Raw genomic sequence first — 20,537 nt, forward strand, 5'->3', positions numbered from 1 at the left:
CAACACAGAGTCTTGCCATCTTCAGAAGTTTTCTGATGACTCTGCCATAGTTGGATGCATCAGCAAGGGAGATGAGGCTGAGTACAGGGCTACAGTGGGAAACTTTGTCACATGGTGTGAGCAGAATCATCTGCAGCTTAATGTGAAAAAGACTAAGGAGCTGGTGGTGGACCTGAGGAGGGCTAAGGCACCGGTGACCCCTGTTTCCATCCAAGGAGTCAGTGTGGACATGGTGGAGGATTACAAATACCTGGGGATATGAATTGACAGTAAATTGGACTGGTCAAAGAACACTGAGGCTGTCTACAAGAAGGGTCACAGCCGTCTCTATTTCCTGAGGAGACGGAGGTCCTTTAACATCTACCAGACGATGCTGAGGATGTTCTACGAGTCTGTGGTGGCCAGTGCTATCGTGTTTGCTGTTGTGTGCTGGGGCAGCAGGCTGAGGGTAGCAGACACCAACAGAATCAACAAACTCATTCGTAAGGCCAGTGATGTTGTGCGGGTGGAACTGGACTCTCTGACGGTGGTGTCTGAAAAGAAGATGCAGTCCAAGTTTCATGCCATTTTGGACAATGTCTCCCATCCACTTTGTAATGTCCTGGTTAAGTACAGGAGTACATTCAGCCAGAGACTCATTTCACCGAGAGGTAACACTGAGCGTCATAGGAAGTCATTCCTGCCTGTGGCCATCAAACTTTACAACTCCTCCCTTGGAGTGTCAGACACCCTGAGCCAAGAGGCTGGTCCTGGACTTATTTCCACTTGGAATAATTTATTTATTATTATTTAATTATTTATGATTTTATGTTGCTATATTTCTACACTATTCTTGGTTGGTACGACTGTAACGAAACCCAATTTCCCTCAGGATCAGTAAAGTATGTCTGTCTGTCTGTGTGTTGCAGCAATGCGCTGGTTGAGCATGTGGATGAGTGGTAATGGGGTGGGAGAGAAGTGTCAGTGGTGACAGGGTGTGCTAGTGGAGAAAGAAAGGATCTAAAGGTTGTGTTATGCCTTTTCATTTTCTTTCTGCATGCTTCCTGCGTTATTTACCATGTCCCTCTCTTGCAGGCTTCCTGACGGATTCACACAGTTACGGATCCTTGCACATCTCTCCCTCAATGACGTATCTCTGCAGTTCCTGCCAAGCGACATCGGCAAGTAAGTGATCTGCTCGACACCCCAGCATCAGAAAATGTGTGTGGAGCAACGTATCGAGCTGAGAGCATCTCTGAGAGACTCATCAGGGCAGATGAGAGTGTCAGGTTCTCCTTGGCAGTTTGACCATAGCTCTCCACAAATTCCCCCAGAGGGTCCAGTGATCCCATCGCTCAAGCGTGCAAAATCTGGCAGTGACAGACTTGTTCTGGCATTCACTAATGTAGAATACAGACACTGCAAAACAGGAGCAGTCTTTCAGCCCACCATATCGTGTCAAACTCACCAAAAGTCTGTAAGATGCTCACTGCATGCAATACTGCATATGCAGCTTAACTAGGGTTTTATAAAGTTGTTACACTGCTTTTCAGGGCAGAGAATGTCCTCCATCTCTGTACTTGGCCTTGGTCATGGCAGTAATTAGGGCTTCCTTCATCATATCAGGAGCTTCCTCTCGGATTTTACTGCAATCAGCCATTCAAATCCCAGGTGAAGACTCAGGAATAACTTTGCACACTGATATAGAAAGATTGTTTATTGCTGTTTCCGTAATAGTTTTGTTGACTGCTAGTTCTGAGCTTAGCCGAGCCATTGAAATATGGAGAGCTGGTGGACCATCCACCTTTTCACCTGTTTGGCATGGGTGACCCTACCAAGAACTAAAGCATAAAGCCACAACTCCAGCCAGCATAGCTCTCTGGGTCATTCAGGCGTGCAAGCCTCCAAATCATGACAAGGTTGTGGTCCTGTTGGAGAAGGGTTTTATAATGCTGCAACATAACTTCATGAGCCCTGAACTTGAAGCCTGGACTAACAGGGCAAGCATATGTACACCTTGTTCACTATCCTAGCAACCTGTGCAGCCATTTTCAGAGAGCTATTAATTTGGACTACCCCTCTTTACACTAACATTGTTCAGTACCCTGCCATTAGCTATGAGCAGTCCTTTTACGTTTTACCTCTCAAAATGCAGTGCATCTCATTTGGCCGGATTAAACTCCAGCCATATCTGGCAATTTGCTAAACTAGCGACAACGCCACCAATCTGTATCGTCAGAAGTTTACTCACATTTTTATCCAAGTTATTTGGTGGCTTTATAAAGCATTGGTTAGACTCCCATGGAATATTGTGAGCAGTTTTGGGCCCCTTATCGAAGAAAGGATATGCTGACACAGGAACAACAGGGTCAACTATGAGGAGCGCCTAATGGTTCTGGTCTTGTCCTCACTGGAGTTGGGAAGAATGAGGGGAGATCTCATTGAAAGTTACCCAACGTTGAAAAGCTTAGATAGAGTGGACGTGGAGAGGAATCTTATCACCCAGCCTAACTGTCATTGTTCTTAAACTGCAGCAACTTTTGCCTGACAGTAGGAGGTCAAAGAGACTGGGACAGATGTGACGGGTCTTTGACAATGCTGAAGACTCTGTGCTCCTGCTTTATATCTTGGATGGGTGCGGGTGGGAGAGACACCAATGATCCTTTCACCAGTCCTCACGATCTGTTACAGGGTTTTGTGGTCAGATACCTTGCTATTACCATCCCAGTCAGTAATACACTGAATGGAAGCTTGCCCTTTCAGAATTAACAAATCACAACACACAAATGAGTGTGTCACAGGAGTTTAAATTTGTTTTATTGTAGTGATACAGTGCGGAGTAGGCCCCCCGCCCCCAACAATCCCGATAAACCCTAACCTCACCATGGAACAATTCACAATGATCAATTAACATAACTGGTATGTCTTTGAACTGTGAGGAAACTGAAGCAGCCCATGTATTCCACGGGCAGTACTTGTAGAGACTCCTTACGAAATGACGCCAGAACTGAATGTGGTACTGCAGAATGTCTTGAGCTGTAATATTGTTAGCTGTAATGTGATAAAGGTTTTGTTTTGAGGATTGAAGAAGAGAGATTGTAATGGAGAGAATTGATTAAACATAGAAATATAGAAAACCTGCAGCACAATACTGGCCCTTTGGCCCACAAAGTTGCGCGGAACATGTCCCTAACTTAGAAATTACTAGGTTTACCTATAGCCCTCTGTTTTTCTAAGCTCCATGTACCTATCCAAAAGTCTCTTAAAAGACCCTATCGTACCCGCCTCCACCACCGTTGCCGGCAGCCCATTCCACGCATTCACCACTCTCTGAGTAAAAAACTGATCCCTGACATCTCCTCTGTACCTGCTCCCCAGCACCTTAAACCTGTGTCCTCTTGTGGCAACCATTTCAACCCTGGGAAAAAGCCTCTGACTATCCACACGATTAATGCCTCTCATCATCTTGTACACCTCTATCAGGTCACCTCTCATCCTCCTTCGCTCCAAGGAGGAAAGGCTGAGTTCACTCAACCTATTTTCATAAGGCATTCTCCCTAATCCAGGCAACATCTTTGTAAATCTGCTCTGCACCCTTTCTATGGCTTCTGCATCCTTCCTGTAGTGAGACGACCAAAACCGAGCACAGTACTCCAAGTGGGGTCTGACCAGGGTCCTATATTGCTGCAGGGCTGAAATGGCTAATATGAGAGGACACAGTTTTAAGGTGCTTGGAAGTAGGTACAGAGGAGATGTAAGGGATAAGTTATTTTTACTCAGAGAGTGGTGACTGTGTGGAATGGGCTGCTGGCGATGGTGGTGGAGGTGAATACAATAGGGTCTTTTGAGAGACTCTAGGATAGATACATGGAGCAGAGGTCTATGGATAACCCTTGGTAACTTCTAAAGTAAGGACATGTTTGGCACATCATCGTGGGCCGAAGGGCCTGTATTGTGCTGTAGGTTTTCTGTGTTTCTATATAACATCGCATTTAGCGATAATCACATTACTGCAAACGATGTCACAGCTTGAGGTATTTAATGCAATAACTTGTAGGGTCAGCACTGTACATGAGATGGTATGTTTTCCTCATGACTGTGTGGATTACCTGTGTGTGCTCCAGTTTCCTCCCACATTCTAATGATGCTTGAGCTTGGATTACTGAGTTGTGAGCATGCGACCTTGGTATGAGAAGTGGTGACACTTGTGTGCTGCCCCTTGTGCTTCATTGGACTGTGTTGCCTATTGATGCAAATGATGCGTTTCGCTGTATGTTTTGATGTATCTGTGCTGAATAAAGCAAATATCTGTTTGAGGGGATCTGAGGATTAACCTCTTACACAGGTGTTGCTACAGGCTGTGGTGGTGTCCGATCCATCGGACGACTAAGAGGCAGGTGCTTAATAGGCATGGCGGAGGAGGGTCTGGTGTTAACATGAAATAATGGGATTGTACCGGTGTGCTACACGCAGCGCTAAAATTACGACACGGAGTCGGTAACTGCAGTCGAAGGAAAAAAACTTTATTCGAAATCTTCAGCATCACTTTTAAGCCTCCCTCAACCTGCCCCCCATGGCGCAGAGGCTCCAAAGCTCTGTGCTCGCAAACCCCCGTAGGCTATCTAATTGTGAGTCGGTTCGGATGTGCCAGGAAATGGGTTGCCACATAACGCCCCCCCAGAACCGGCGATACACCCCCCAATGTCCACAGTCTGGGCCAGAACCTGCTTGGGAGGTCGGCCTCTGCGCCGAGGTGTCGGAAACTCGGCCGGTTGCGCCAGGTCCACATGGGCCGGTTTGAGGCGGTCCACCGTGAAAACCTCCTCTTTCCCCCCAACGTCCAGCACGAACGTGGACCCGTTGTTCCGGAGCACCATAAACGGCCCCTCGTATGGCCACTGCAGCGGTGGCCGTTGCCCGCCCCTTCGTACAAACACAAACTTACAGTTCTGTAGGTCTTTGGGTACGCAGGTCGGGTGCCGCCCGTGCTGTGAAGTGGGTATGGGGGCCAGATTACCGAGCTTCTCGCGTAGTCTGCCCAGGACTGCTGCGGGATCTTCCTCTTGCCCCCGTGGGGCTGGTAGGAACTCCCCGGGGACGACCAGGGGCGCGCCGTATACCAACTCGGCCGACGAGGTGTGCAGGTCGTCCTTGGGCGCTGTGCGGATGCCGAGTAGGACCCAGGGAAGCTCGTCCGCCCAGTTGGCTCCTCGCAGGCGGGCCATGAGGGCCGACTTCAGGTGACGGTGGAAACGCTCCACTAGCCCGTTCGACTGTGGGTGGTAGGCAGTTGTGTGGTGCAGCTGAGTCCCCAAAAGGCTGGCCATAGCTGACCGCAGGCTGGAGGTGAACTGGGCGCCTCTGTCGGAGGTAATGTGGGCTGGTACACCAAAGCGAGATATCCATGTGGCGATCAGGGCTCGGGCGCAAGATTCGGAGGTGGTGTCGGTGAGCGGGACCGCCTCTGGCCATCTTGTGAACCGGTCCACAATAGTCAGGAGGTGCCGCGCTCTGCGCGACACTGGCAGGGGGCCCACTATATCCACATGAATGTGGTCGAAACGCCGGTGGGCGGGATGGAACTGCTGCGGTGGGGCTTTGGTGTGCCGCTGCACCTTGGCCGTCTGGCAGTGCATGCACGTTTTGGCCCATTCACTGACCTGTTTGCGGAGTCCGTGCCAAACGAACCTGCTGGAAACCATCCGGACAGTTGTCCGGATGGAGGGATGCGCCAAGTTATGAGTGGAGTCGAAAACGTGGCGCCGCCAGGCTGTCGGGACGACGGGACGGGGCTGGCCGGTGGCGACGTCACAGAGTAGGGTCCTCTCACCCGGGCCTACGGGGAGGTCCTGGAGCTGCAAACCAGAGACTGCGGTTCTGTAACTCGGAATCTCCTCATCCGCCTGCTGCACCTCTGCCAGTGCTTCAAAGTCTACCCCTTGGGAAAGGGCATGAACGATAGGGCGAGAGAGCGCATCCGCCACGACATTGTCCTTACCCGAGACGTGCCGGACATCCGTCGTGTATTCAGAGATGTAGGACAGGTGGCGTTGCTGGCGTGACGACCAGGGGTCGGACGCTTTCGTAAACGCAAAGGTAAGCGGTTTGTGGTCCGTGAACGCGGTGAAGGGCCGACCTTCTAGGAAGTACCTGAAATGCCGGATTGCTAGGTAGAGCGCCAACAGTTCCCGGTCGAAAGCACTGTACTTGAGCTCGGGTGGCCGCAGGTGTTTGCTGAAAAACGCCAGGGGTTGCCAGCGACCTGCGATGAGTTGCTCCAGCACCCCACCGACTGCTGTGTTTGATGCGTCCACTGTGAGGGCGGTAGGGGCGTCCATTCTGGGATGTACTAGCATTGTGGCGTTCGCCAAAGCTTCCTTCGTTTGAACGAAAGCGGCGGCGGACTCCTCGTCCCAGGTAATGTCCTTGCTCGGACCCGACATCAGGGCGAACAGGGGGCGCATGATCCGGGCAGCTGAAGGGAGGAAGCAGCGGTAGAAATTGACCATACCTACTAATTCCTGAAGGCCTTTGATCGTGGTGGGTCGGGGAAAGTGGCGGACCACATCTACCTTAGTGGGCAGAGGGGTTGCCCCGCCTTTAGTAATCCTGTGGCCCAGGAAGTCAATGGTATCGAGTCCGAACTGGCATTTGGCGGGGTTGATTGTAAGACCGTACTCACTCAGTCGGGCGCAGAGTTGACAGAGGTGGGACAGATGCTCCTGACGACTGCTGCTGGCTATGAGGATGTCATCCAAATAGATGAACGCGAAGTCCAGGTCCCGTCCCACCGCGTCCATTAACTGCTGGAACGTCTGTGCGGCATTCATCAGGCAGAACGGCATGCGGAGGAACTCGAAAAGGCCAAACGGGGTGATGAGAGCCGTTTTGGGGACGTCGTCAGGATGCATCGGGATTTGATGGTACCCTCGGACGAGGTCTACCTTGGAGAAGATCCGTGCGCCGTGCAGGTTTGCTGCAAAGTCCTGAATGTGCGGCACAGGGTAGCGGTCCGGTGTGGTATCCTCGTTCAGCCTGCGGTGGTCGCCGCACGGTCTCCAGCCTCCCGTCGCTTTGGGCGCCATGTGCAGGGGGGAGGCCCATGGGCTGTCGGACCACTGGATGATCCCCAATTCCTCCATCCTCTGGAACTCCTCCTTCGCCAGTCGGAGCTTGTCCGGGGGAAGCCGCCGAGCGCGGGCGTGGAGGGGTGGTCCCTGGGTCGGGATGTGGTGCTGTACGCCGTGCCTGGGCATGGCCGCTGTGAACTGTGGTGCCAGAACCGATGGGAAATCCGCCAGGACCCTGGTGAAGTCGTTGTCGGACAGCGTGATGGAGCCGAGGTGAGGGGCTGGCAACTGGGCTGTACCCAGGGAGAACGTCTGAAAGGTCTCGGCGTGTACCAGTCTCTTCCTGGGCAGGTCGACCAGTAGGCTGTGAGCCCGCAAAAAATCCGCACCCAGAAGCGGTTGGGCTACAGCGGCCAGTGTGAAGTCCCATGTGAACTGGCTGGAGCCGAACTGTAGCTGCACCTGACGGGTGCCATAGGTCCTTACTGTGCTGCCGTTCACGGCCCTCAGGGGAGGACCCGGTGCCCTGCTGCGGGTGTCGTAACTCATCGGAGGTAAAACGCTGATCTCGGCCCCAGTATCGACCAAAAACCGGCGTCCCGACCTTCTATCCCACACATACAGGAGGCTATCCCGATGGCCAGCCTCCGTAGCCATCAGCGGCGGCTGGCCCTGGCGTTTCCCGGGAACTTGCAGGGCGGGCGACAACGGCGGACTTCTGCGCCCCACCGCTGGTGGAAGAAGCACCAGTGTTCATTGGGCCGGAGGTTGGCGGGCTCTGCGGCCGGGCCTGGACTGGTTTGCTGCTGGGAGCGTGGCTGGGAGATCTGTGCCATGGACGCCCCGCTCACCTTTTTGGCGTTCCACAGCAAGTCCGCCCGGGCTGCCACCTTCCGGGGGTCACTGAAATCCGTGTCGGACAGCAACAGGCGTATGTCCTCGGGCAGCTGCTCCAGGAATGCCTGCTCAAACATGAAGCAGGGTGTGTGTCTGTCGGCCAGAGACAACATCTCATTCATTAAAGCCGATGGAGGTCTGTCGCCCAGGCCATCCAGGTGCAGTAAACGGGCAACCCGCTCGCGCCGTGAGAGTCCGAAAGTCCTGAGGAGCAGGGCTTTGAATTCCGTGTACTTGCCGTCTGCCGGGGGCGACTGTACGAACTCCGCGACCTGGGCCGCTGTGTCCTGGTCGAGGGAGCTCACCACGAAGTAGTAACGGGTGTCTTCTGAGGTGATCTGGCGAACGTGGAATTGGGCTTCGGCTTGCTGGAACCATAGGTTCGGGCGCTGTGTCCAGAAACCTGGCAGTTTCAACGAAACCGCATGAACAGAGGCGGCGGCGGTCATTTCTGGTCCAAAAATCGTTTGGACCGTCGGGGACACCAATTGTAGCGGTGTGCTACACGCAGCGCTAAAATTACGACACGGAGTCGGTAACTGCAGTCGAAGGAAAAAAACTTTATTTGAAATCTTCAGCATCACTTTTAAGCCTCCCTCAACCTGCCCCCCGTGGCGCAGAGGTTCCAAAGCTCTGTGCTCGCAAACCCCCGTAGGTTATCTAATTGTGAGTCGGTTCGGATGTGCCAGGAAATGGGTCGCCACAGGATCAGTGTAGGTGGTACAAAGAGTGATGCTCAGCCTGCAAGCTCAGTTCCTGTGAGGTATAATTGGCTTCCTGTGACTCACAGTGTCACGGGGTTCATTCCTACTTAGGTACACAGCATTCCAGACGTAGCCTCACAGAAGAAAACCACGTTTGTCTTTAAATCTTGTAATAAATGCTGATGTACTGTACTTGTTGACTTCCTGATTATCCTGGTCTCTCTGAACACCAACACCCAACAACCTTCAGAGGAATTGGGCTCTCTCCAGGGAGGTGGGACCTGTTCAGAAAAGATGGTTTACACCTAAACTAGAAGATGGGGGGAATAATAGACAATAGACAATAGGTGCAGAAGTAGACCATTCGGCCCCTCGAGTCTGCACCGCCATTCTGAGATCATGTCTGATCATTCACTATCAATACCCAGTCCCTGCCTTGTCCCCATATCCCTTGATTCCCCTATCCATCAGATATCTATCTAGCTCCTTCTTGAAAGCATCCAGAGAATTGGCCTCCACCGTCTTCCGAGGCAGTGCATTCCACACCTCCGCAACTCTCTGGGAGAAGAAGTTTTTCCTCAACTCTGTTTTAAATAACTGACCTCTTATTCTCAATCCATGCCCTCTGGTACTGGACTCTCCCAACATCTGGAACATATTTCCTGCCTCAATCCTATCAAATCCTTTAATTATCTTAAACGTTTCAATCAGATCCCCTCTCAATCTCCTCAATTCCAGTGTGTACAAGCCCAATCTCTCCAATCTCTCTGCGTAAGACAGCCCTGCCATCCCAGGAGTCAACCTAGTGAATCTACACTGCACCTCCTCAATTGCCAGAATGTCCTTCCTTAAACCTGGAGACCAAAACTGTACACAATATTCCAGGTGTGGTCTCACCAGGGCCCTGTACAAATGCAAAAGGACAATTCCCCTTGTACTCAATTCCCCTTGTAATAAAGGCCAACATTCCATTTGCCCTCTTCACTGCCTGTTGCACTTGCTCATTCACCTTCATTGACTGATGAACTAGGACTCCTAGGTCTCTTTGCATTTCTCCCTTACCTAACTCTACACCATTCAGACAATACTCTGCCCTCTTGTTCCTGCTTCCAAAGTGGATAACTTCACATTTATTCACATTGAATGACATCTGCCAAGTATCTGCCCACTCACCCAGCCTATCCAAGTCTCCCTGTATTCTCCTAACGTCCTCTTCGCATGTCACACTGCCACCCAGTTTAGTATCGTCAGCAAACTTGCTGATATAGTTTTCAATGCCCTCATCTAAATCGTTGACATAAATCGTAAAGAGCTGTGGTCCCAATACAGAGCCCTGTGGTACCCCACTAGTCACCTCCAGCCAGTCCAAGAAACACCATTCACTGCTACCCTTTGCTTTCTATCTGCTAACCAGTTTTCTATCCATGTTGAAACCCTGCCTCCAATGCCATGAGCTTTGATTTTACTCACCAATCTCCTATGTGGCACCTTATCGAATGCCTTCTGAAAATCTAGGTACACTACATCCACTGGCTTACCCTCGTCTAACATCCTTGTTACACCCTCAAAAAACTCCAACAGATTAGTCAAGCATGATTTGCCCTTGGTAAATCCATGCTGGCTCAGCCTAATCCTATTACTGCCATTAAGATATGCCACTATTTCGTCCTTAATAATGGACTCAGGCATCTTCCCCACGACTGACGTTAGGCTAGCAGGGCGATAGTTCTCCGTTTTCTCCTTCCCTCCCTTCTTGAAAAGTGGGATAACATTAGCCACTCTCCAATCTTCAGGAACTGATCCTGAATCTAAGGAACATTGGAAAATGATTACCAATGCATCCGCAATTTCCTGAGCCACCTCTTTTAGAACCCTCGGATGCAGACCATCTGGACCCGGGGATTTATTAGCCTTCAGTCCTACCAGTCTACTCATCACAGTTTCTTTCCTAATGTCAATCTGTCTCAATTCCTCTGATATCTTATGACCCTGGCCCATCCATACATCTGGGAGATTGCTTGTGTCCTCCCTGGTGAAGACAAAACATCCTATCAGGATGGTTTGCTCGTGCTGCATTTGGGGCGTGGGGGGTTTAAGCAAGAGTTGTAGGAAGATGGGAACCAGGATGTTTGAACAAATAGTAGGGTGGTTCTGGAGACAGATGTGGTTAAGACCTCAGGCAAAGGCAGAAAGTAATAAGTTGATCACAGTGGGACTACTGTTCTGAGTTACGATATTTCAATGCAAGAACTATTGTAAGAAAGACAAGTAAGCTTAGTGCATGGATCAACACATGGAATTATGATATTGTAGCCATTCGTGAGACTTGGTTGCAGGAAGGACAGGATTGGCAGCTCAATATTAGAGGCTTAAGTCATTCTAGATATGATTAAAGGGGAATGTGGTGTTATTAAGGTAAATCTCATGGCAGTGCTCAGTCAGGATCAACTGGAGAATTCATCAAGTGAGGCTTTGTCCCCTTAGAAGGGATGTGTTGAAACTGGAGAAGGTTCAAAGGAGGTTCACGAAAATTATTCCAGGATTAAACGACTTGTATGAAGAGTGTTTGAGGGCTCTGGGCCTGTATTCAGTGAAATTCAGAAGAATGAGAAGTGACCTCATGGAAACCTATTGAATGGCGAAAGGCCTTGAAGGAGTGGATGTGCAGAGGATGTTTCCTATGGTGGGAGAGTCCAAATCCAGAGCCCACAGCCCCAGAAGGGTGTCCTTTTAGAACAGATGAGGAATTTCTTTAGCTATAGAGTGGTGAATCAGTGGAATTCTTTGCCAGAGGCAGCTATGAAGGCCAAGTCTTCAAGTATATTTATGTAGGATGTCCTGCTAAAGGGTTTCAGCCTGAAGCGTCGACCGTACTTTTTTTTCTATAGATGCTGCCTGGTGTTGCTCAGTTCCTGAAGCGTTTTGTGTGTGTTGTCCTCCATACCCCTACCATACATGTATGATATACAAATACACTTAAAAGTTGAAATTGAGCTTACATGCACCACTTGCGCTGGCAGTTCATTCCACACCCTTACAATACTCTGAGTGAAGAAGTTTCCCTTCATGTTCCCCTTAAACTTTTTTACCTTTGGCACATGGCCTCTGGTTGTAGTCCCATCCAACATCAGTGGAAAAAGCCTGCTTGTATTAGAATTTTATTTCTGTACCCCCCTGGGCCGCCTCAGGCTCGCTCAGCTCGTTCTCGTCTAGGGGGAGCAGCCTTTGGCCCTGCTAAACTGGGTAATCAGCTTGTGTGGATGTTGTGTGATGTCCCCGCCTCGCCAAAAAACAGACAGGACACCATATGCGATTAAATGATTACAATTTATAAAGATTATTATAACTAAGTGATTAATAATAATAGAGTATATATGAAGGAAAAGAAAATAAAGAAATGGCGCCAAACTTATCAAAATCCAAACCACGTTGTGCACAACTGTTGGAGCTCAATTACTGAAGTCTTCTGGCCTCCGAACTCCTCGACTCGCAGCTCAGGACCACCCGAAGTGGTCAACCAAGCACATCTATCTTCGTCTCCTCTCCTTGGAGTACCTCCTGACCTCGGACCCCCCCAGCTTGGGGTCCGTTCCTTGCCCAGTTTAAAGCATCGCGTCCTGTCTCTCTCACCCCCTCGTGCCGATCTCCCCAAAAGCCCACCAACAATAGCTTACAGACTCAGAAGAAAGAACAACATTAATCCCAATCGGTTTACAAAGGAATACAATTCTCGTTATCTGTAAACTTGAACCCAAACAAGCTTCCAGCACTCTCTCACAACAAAGAAGCATTCCTACTGTTAACAAAACAAAGAAGCCATTTTGATTAACATACGCAGCAACAAAGAAAAAGAAGAAACCCCCTTTACATTTCTTATATCCATCTCACAACATGAGGGAGTAAAAATCTCTATGTTGCGTCTCCATCGTGGGAGGATATTGCCCCAACATTACGATTGTATACAGAATTGTTTCGTATACACGTATGTACAGTCAGATATGCAATTAGATCAATGGGGATTGATAAGTCTGATGGCCTAGTAGAAGAAGCCGGTTTGTTCTGGCCTTAATGCTGCGGTACCGTTCGTCAGACGGAAGCAGCCGAAACAGTGGTTGGGACGGCTTGAGTCCCAGATGATCCTCCGGGTTGTTTTTATGCACCTGCTGCTGTAAATGTCCTGAGTAGAGTAAAGTTCACATTCGTAGATGTGCTGGGCTGTCTACACCACTCTCTGCAGTGCCCTGCGATTTAGGGCAGTTCGCATACCAGGCAGTACACAGCCAGTCAGGATGCTCTTAGTGGTGCCCCTCCAGAAAGTCCTGATGATCTGAGGACTTCCTCCGCTCTCTGAGGTGAAAGAGGTGCTACTGTACTTTTTTCAATGCACAGCAGGTTTGCACAGTCCAGATGAGATCCTTGGTGATGTGTACACCAAAGAACTTGAAAATACTCACCCTCTCAACTGCAGTGTCATTGATGTCAATAGGGGTTAGCTTGTCTCCATTACTCCTGAAGTCCATGATCAAGTCCTTCGATTTTGCGACATTCAGCCCTATCTATACTCCTTGTAATTTTGTATACCCTGTCAAATCTCTGAATCCTCTACATTCTCGGGAATAAAGTCTTAACGTATTCAGACTTCCCATATAACTCAGGTCCTCCAGACCCGGCAACTTCCTTTTAAATGTCCTCTTTATTCTTTCAACCTTGTCCACATCTTTCCTGTAGGTAGGTGACCAAAACTGCACACAACACTCCAAATGGTAGGCCTCACCAACGTCTTATACAATTTCAACATAACATCCCATTTCCTGTAGTCAGTACGTTAATTTATGAAGGAAAAAAAAAATTTTATGAAGCTTCTTCTCCCAGAGAGTTGTGGAGGTGTGGAATGTACTGCCTCGGAAGACGGTGGAGGCCAATTCTCTGGATGCTTTCAAGAAGGAGCTGGATAGATATCTGATGGATAGGGGAATCAAGGGATATGGGGACAAGGCAGGGACTGGGTATTGATAGTGAATGATCAGCCATGATCTCAGAATGGCGGTGCAGACTCGAGGGGCCGAATGGTCTACTTCTGCACCTATTGTCTATTGTCTATTGTCTAAAGTGTGCCAAAAGCTTTCTTTACAACCCTATCTACCTGTGATGGCACATTCCGTAAGATTATAAGATATAGGAGCAGAATTTGGTTATTTTGCCCATTGAGTATGCTCCACAATTTCATCATAGCTGATCCAAATTTCCTTTCAGCCCCTATCTCCTGCCTTTCCCATACCCCTTCATGTCCTAACCAATCAAGAATCTGTCAACCTCTGCCTTAAATATACATAAAGACTTGGATTCCATAGCTGACTGTGGCAAAGAATTCCATAGATACGCATCTCTCTGGCTAAAGACATTCCTCCTTATCTCTGTTCTAAAAGGACACCACTCTATTCCGAGGCTGTGTTCTCTGGTTTTAGACTCTCCCACCTTAGGAAACATCCTCTCCACATCCACCCTATCAAGGCCTTTCACACTCGATAGATTTCCATGAGGTCACCCCTCATTCTTCTGAATTACCGTGAATACAGGCCCAGAGCCATCAGACGCTCTTCATATGGCAAAGTATTCAAACCTGGAATCATTTTTGTGAACCTCCTTTGAACCTTCTCCAGTTTCAGCACATCCTTTCTGAAATAATAAGCCCCAAACTGCTCACAATCCACCAACTGAGGCCTCGCCAGTGCTTTATAAATTCTTAACATTTCACCCTTGCTGTTATATTCTAGTCCTTTTGAAATGAATGCTAACATTGCATTTGCCTTCCTCACCACAGACCAACCTGCAAATTAACCTTTTGGGAACCTTGCACAAGTCCCTTTGCACCTCACTTTTTTGTATTTTTCCCGCTGTTAGAAAATAGTCAACCTTTCATTTCTTCTACCTTAAGTGCATGACCGTGCACTTCCAGATACTGTGTTCCATCTGCTGCTACTTTGCCCATTCTCCTCATCTAAGTCCTGCTGTAACCTCTCTACTTCAAAACTACCTGCCTTTCCATTTATCTTCCATTTGACCTTGAGGGATGTCTGGATTTGAACCCCAAGGTCCCTTTGTTCATCCACACTCTTAAGTAATTGACCATTAATCCTGTACTCAGTCTTCTGGTTTGTCCTTCCAAACTGCATCACCTCACACTTGTCCGGATTGAACTCCATCAGCCATTTTCTGCCCAACTCTGCAGCCTGTCTATATCCTCTTGTAACCTTCGACCACCTACAACTCCATCCACAACTCTGTCAATCTTCGTGTCATCCGCAAACTTACTCACCCATCCTTCCGCCTCTGCATCCAGGTCATTTATAAAAATCACAAATAGCAGGGGTCCCAAGATAGATCCCTGCGGCACTCCATTAGTCACCGACCTCCAGGCAGAATACTTTCCTTCCACAACTACCCTCTGCTTTTTTCCTTTAAGCCAATTTTTTATCCAAACAACCAAGTTTCTACTTATCCCATGCCTCATGACTTTCTGGATGAGTCTCTCATGAGGGACCTTGTCAAATGCTTTGCTGAAGTCCATGTAGACCACATCCACTGCCCTACCCTCATCAATTTTTCTTTTGTTACCTCTTCAAAAAACTCAATTAGACTCGTGAGGCACGATCTTCCCTTCACAAAGCCATGTTGACTATCCTTGAGTAGACTGTACTTTTCCAAATGCTCATAGATCTTATCCTTAAGAATCCTTTCCAGTAGTTTGCATACCACTGACGTAAGACTCACCGGTCTATAGTTCCCAGGTTTCTCCCTATTACCTTTTTTAAACAAGGGAACTACATTTGCCATTCTCCAGTCCTCCAGCGCTTCCCCTGCAGCCAAAGAGCATTCAAAGATGATGGCTAATGCTCCTGTGATGTCTTCTCTCAATTCCCACAACAACCTGGTGTATATCATATCTGGCCCTGGGGATTTATCAATCTTGATGTTTTTTAGAAAATCCAGTACTACTACTTCCTTAATCTCCACACTGTCCAGCACATAGGCCTGCTCTACTTCGACCTCATCCTGATCAAGATCCTCTTCACTTGTGAATACTGAAGCAAAGTATTCATTTAGGACCTTCCCAACCTCCTCTGCCTCCAGGCACATGTTGCCCTCTTTATCCTTTAGCCGTCCCACCTTTGTTCTCTTCATCCTCCTATTGTTCACTTACGCATAGAATGCCTTGGGGTTCTCCTTAACCCTACATGCCAAGGCCTTCTCATGCCCTCTTCGAGCTCTCCTTTCTTTAGCTCCTTCCTGGCTACCCTATATTTCTCATGAGCCCCTCCTACTTCCTGCTTCTTGTATCTAACATATGCTTCCTTTTTCCTCTTGACGAGTTGCCTCACATGTTTTGTCAGCCACGGTTCCCTTTTCCTACCATTTTTTCCTTGCCCAAGTGGGACAAACCTATCCTGAACCCAGCTCAAGTGATCTCTAAACTTCTCCCACATTACTTCTGTGCTCTCCCCTTTGAACATCAATTTACTCTTGCTAGTTCCTGCCTCATCCCTTCAAAGTTAGCCCTTTCTCAGTTAAGCACTTTACTATTTCATCTGATTTTATCCCTTTCCATAGCTAAGGGAGTTGTGGACACTCTCACCAAAATGCTCCCCCACCAACAGGTCTGTCACCTGACCAGGTTCATTACCCAGTATGAACCAGATCCAGTATGGCCTCTCCTCTTGTCGGCCGGTCCACATACTGTGTCAGGAATCCTTCTTGAACACACCTGACAAATTCAGCCCCATCTATCCCCCTTGCACTCAGGAGGTGCCCATCAATATGAGGGAAGTTGAAATCACCCATAACTACTACCCTGTATTTCCTGCTCCATTCTAAAATCTGCCTGCTTATCTGCTTCTCGGTGTCCCGAGGACTACTTGGGGGCCTATAGACTACTCCCAGCACAGTGATTGATCCCTTCCTATTTCTGACTTCCACCCAGACCGACTCAGAAGGACCGACTCCTTCTGCAGCGTCCTCCCTTTCTATAGCCGTGGTACTATCCCTGACCAGCAATGCCACTCTTTCCTCCTCCCCCCCCCCCCCCCCACCTTTTCTACCTCCCATCCTATTCCTTTTAAAACACATGAACCCCGGGGCCTGCACCATCCAACCCTGCCCTTCTCCAACCAAGTTTCAGTAACGGCCACAACATCGTAGTTCCACGTACTAATCCATGCTCTTAAGTTCATCCTCCTTGTTCCTAATACTCGTAGCATTGAAATAGACACATTTCAACCCCTTTATCTGGCTACAATTATGTCCCCTGCCTGTCCCTCATCAACTCAGAACTCTTAGCATCATGCCCTTGTCCTTCTACCTTAATCCCTGCACTCACATTCTGATTCCCACCCTCTTGCCAAACTAGTTTAAACCCTCCCCATCAGCTCTATCAAACCTGCCTGCCAGGATATTGGTCCCCTTGGGATTCAAGTGCAACCCGTCCTTTATGTACAGGTCACACCCGCCCCAAAAGAGGTCCCAATGATTCAGAAATCTGAATCCCTGCCCCCTGCTCCATTCCCTCAGCCACGCATTTATCCTCCACCTCATTTTATTCCTATTCTCACTGCCGCATGGCACAGGCAGTAATCCTGAGATTACTACCTTTGAGGTCCTGCTTTTCAACTTCCTTTCTAACTCCCTGTAGTCTTCTTTCAGGACCTCTTCTTTCAGATCATGCCTCCACAAGCCATCTTTTTCAGAACCCTGAGATGCACACCTTTTAGTCCCAGCGACTTGTCCACTTTCGGACTTTTCAGTTTCCCAAGAACCTTCTCCCTATCTGTGTTGACTGTCTTTAATAAGTCCACATCTATCGAAGTACCCATATATCTAGTCCCTTAGAATACTTTTCAATGACTTTTCCACAAGTGATGTCAGACTCACCAGCCTTTCATTTCCTGGTTTATGTTTAGAGCATTTTTATATAGTGGAGCAATATTGGCTATCCTTCAATGCTGTGGTAGCTCTCCTGTCACTGAGGACAATTTAAGTATCTGTGCTAGAGCCCTGTCAATTTCTGAACTTGCCTGCTGTAGGTTATGAGAAAACACATTGTCAGGTGCTGGGGATTTATCCACCTTGATTTAAACCATAAAACATAGGAGCAGAATTAGGCCATTTAGCCTATCGAGTCTGGTCCACCATTCAATCATGGCTGATCCTTTTTTTCTCCTCCTCAACCCCATTTCCCGGCCTTCTCCCCGAAACCTTTGCTGCTGTGTCCAATCAAGAATCCTTCTATCTCTGCCTTAATCACACCCAACAACCTGTCCTCCATAGCTACATGTGGCAACAAATTCCACAAATTCACCACCCTCTGGCTAAAGAAATTTCTCCGCTTCACTTTTGAATGGATGCCCCTCTTTCCTGAGGCTGTGCCCTCTTGTCTTAGACTTGCCCACTGTGGGAAGCATCCTTTTCCACATCTACTCTGTCTAGTCCTTTCAATATTTGAAAAGTTTCAATAAATTCCCTCTTCATCCTTCTAAATTCTAGTGAGTACAGCCCCAAAGCCATCAAACATTACTCGTATGATAACCCTTTCATCGTGTAATCATCCTTGTGAACCTCCTCTGGACCCTCTCCAATGCCAGCATATCTCTTCTAAGATGAGAAGCTTGAAACTGTTCACAGTATTCAAGGTGAGGTCTTGCCAGTGCCTTATAAACCCTCAGCATCACATCCTTGCTCTTGTATTCTAGACCTCTTGAAATTAATGCTAACGTTGCATTTGCCTTCCTCACCACCAACTCAACCTGCATGTTAAACTTTAGGGTGTCCTGCACAAGGACTCCCAAGTCCCTTTGCAAATCAGATGTTTAGATTTTCTTCCTCTTTAGAAAATAGTCCGCACATTTATTTGCGTCAGGTTAGCAAACACCTCGTCTTTGATCTGTACAGGGTCCATGAAATTGATGCTGCTTTGCCTGACTTCTATAGACTCTGTGCCCATCTCCTGAGTAAATAAAGATGCCTAAAATCTATTTAAAATTTCCTCCAGCTGTTTTGGCTCCACGCATGAGTTACCATTCTGATCTTCTAGATGACCAATTTTGCCCCTTTAAATCCATTTGCTCTTAACATATCTGTCGAATCCATTAGGACTCTGCTTCACCTTTTTTGCTGGAGTAACCGTGCCTCCTTTTTAGCCCTCCGAAGCCTGTGGGACTTATAGGATCAAATTTGTAGAGATTGCATATTATTGCAAGAAATATAAGGTTTCTAGTCGGTGATTTTAACTTGCTGCATATTGACTGTGGTTCCCATACTATAAAAGGACTAAATTAAGAAACTCGATTCTAATGTGTTCAGGAATGTTTCCTTAATCAGTACATAGAAGTCCCAATGAGATGGAATTCAATACTGGATCTGGTATTTGGGAATGAGACAGGGCAGGTGACAGAAGTTTGTGTTCGTGAACACTTTACATATAGTAATCATAATGCCATTAGTTTGAAGATAATTATGGGAAATGATGGGTCTGGTTGAAATTCTAAATTGAAGAAAAGTCAGTTTTGATGGTAGTGGAAAGGACTTGGCAAGTGTGGATTGATACAGGACTGTGGAGATGAATCCATGGTCAGATAAGCCATGATCTTTTTGAATGGCGGAGCAGGCTCAATGGACCAGAGGTTTTCTGGCATAGGTGTACTTGGTAAGTGGGAAGCCTTTGAGAGTGAAATTTTGATGGTGCAAAGCTTGTATGTGCCTGTTAAATAAAAGGCAAGAATAACATGTTTAGGCAACCTTGGTTTTCTAGAGACATTGAGACCTTGGTTAGGAAAAAAAAAAGGAGGTGCATAGCAAATATAAGCAGGTAGGAACAAATGAGGTGCTTGAGTATGAGAAATGCAAGAGAATACTGCTAAAAGAAGGCATTGGGTTGTTCAGGCTGACAAGACGAAAGACAATCCAAGAGGTTCTACAGACATATTAAGATCAAAAAGATCGCAAGGGACAAAATTGGTCCTTTGGTAGATCAAAGTTGTAATCTACGATGGGAGAGATCGTAAATGGATTTTTTGCATTTGTACTGTTTAGGAGATGGACACAGAGCTTATAGAAATGAGGCAAAGCAGCAGGTAGGTCATGAACCCCAGACGGATTATAGAGGAGGTGGTGGTTGATGTCCTGATGCAAATTAGGCTGAACAGTTCTGCAAGGTCTGACAGGTATTCCCTTGGACTCTGTGGGAAGCAGAGCAGAAATTGCAGAGGCTGTAGCAGAACTATTTGAACCATTCTTAGTGACAGGTGAGGTACAGGAGGATTGGAGGATAGTTATTGTTGTTCCAGTGCTCAAGAAAGTCTCTAAGAATGAGCCAGGAAGTTTTAGGCCGATGAACCTGATTTTAGAAGTGGAAAATTATTGGTAGGTATTCTGCAGGACTGGATATATATGTATTTCAATAGAGGGGTTGATTATGGATAGTCATTGTGGCTTTGTGCAAGGTAAGCTGTGTCTAATGAATCTTTTTTGAGAATGTTACCAAAGTGTTGATGAAGCCAAGGCAGTGAATGTCTACATGGATGTTTAACAGGTTCCTTCACAGGCGGTTTCTCAAGAAAGTTCAGTTGCTTGACATTTTAAATGTTTATTTATTTATTAAGATACAACACGGAGTAGGCCCTTCTGCCTCTTTTTGCCATGCTGCCCAGTCATCCCCCAGTTTAACCCTAGCCTGATCACAGGACAACTTACACTGACCAATTAACCTACCAGCCCATATGTTTTTGGTCTATGGGAGGAAACCAGAACACTCGGAGAAAACCCATGCGATTACAGGGAGAACGTACAAACTCCTTACAGGCAGCAGCGGGAAAGTAACTTGGATCGTCTGTGTTTG

At 47.8% G+C, this 20,537-nt stretch overlaps 1 protein-coding gene across 8 annotated transcripts in view; it reads left to right on the forward strand.

Annotated features, from left to right (window-relative positions):
- scrib (scribble planar cell polarity protein) overlaps positions 1-20,537 on the forward strand; it is a 349,859-nt gene that overhangs the window by 69,191 nt on the left and 260,131 nt on the right. For all 8 annotated transcript variants that reach the window (XM_059971535.1, XM_059971528.1, XM_059971533.1 and 5 more), the window contains exon 4: positions 1,075-1,164. In XM_059971535.1, the coding sequence (XP_059827518.1) occupies positions 1,075-1,164 (90 nt within the window). The remainder of the gene's footprint in view (positions 1-1,074; positions 1,165-20,537) is intronic.

The sequence above is a fragment of the Hypanus sabinus genome, chromosome 6 (genome assembly GCF_030144855.1).
Source record: "Hypanus sabinus isolate sHypSab1 chromosome 6, sHypSab1.hap1, whole genome shotgun sequence".
NCBI lineage: Eukaryota > Metazoa > Chordata > Chondrichthyes > Myliobatiformes > Dasyatidae > Hypanus > Hypanus sabinus.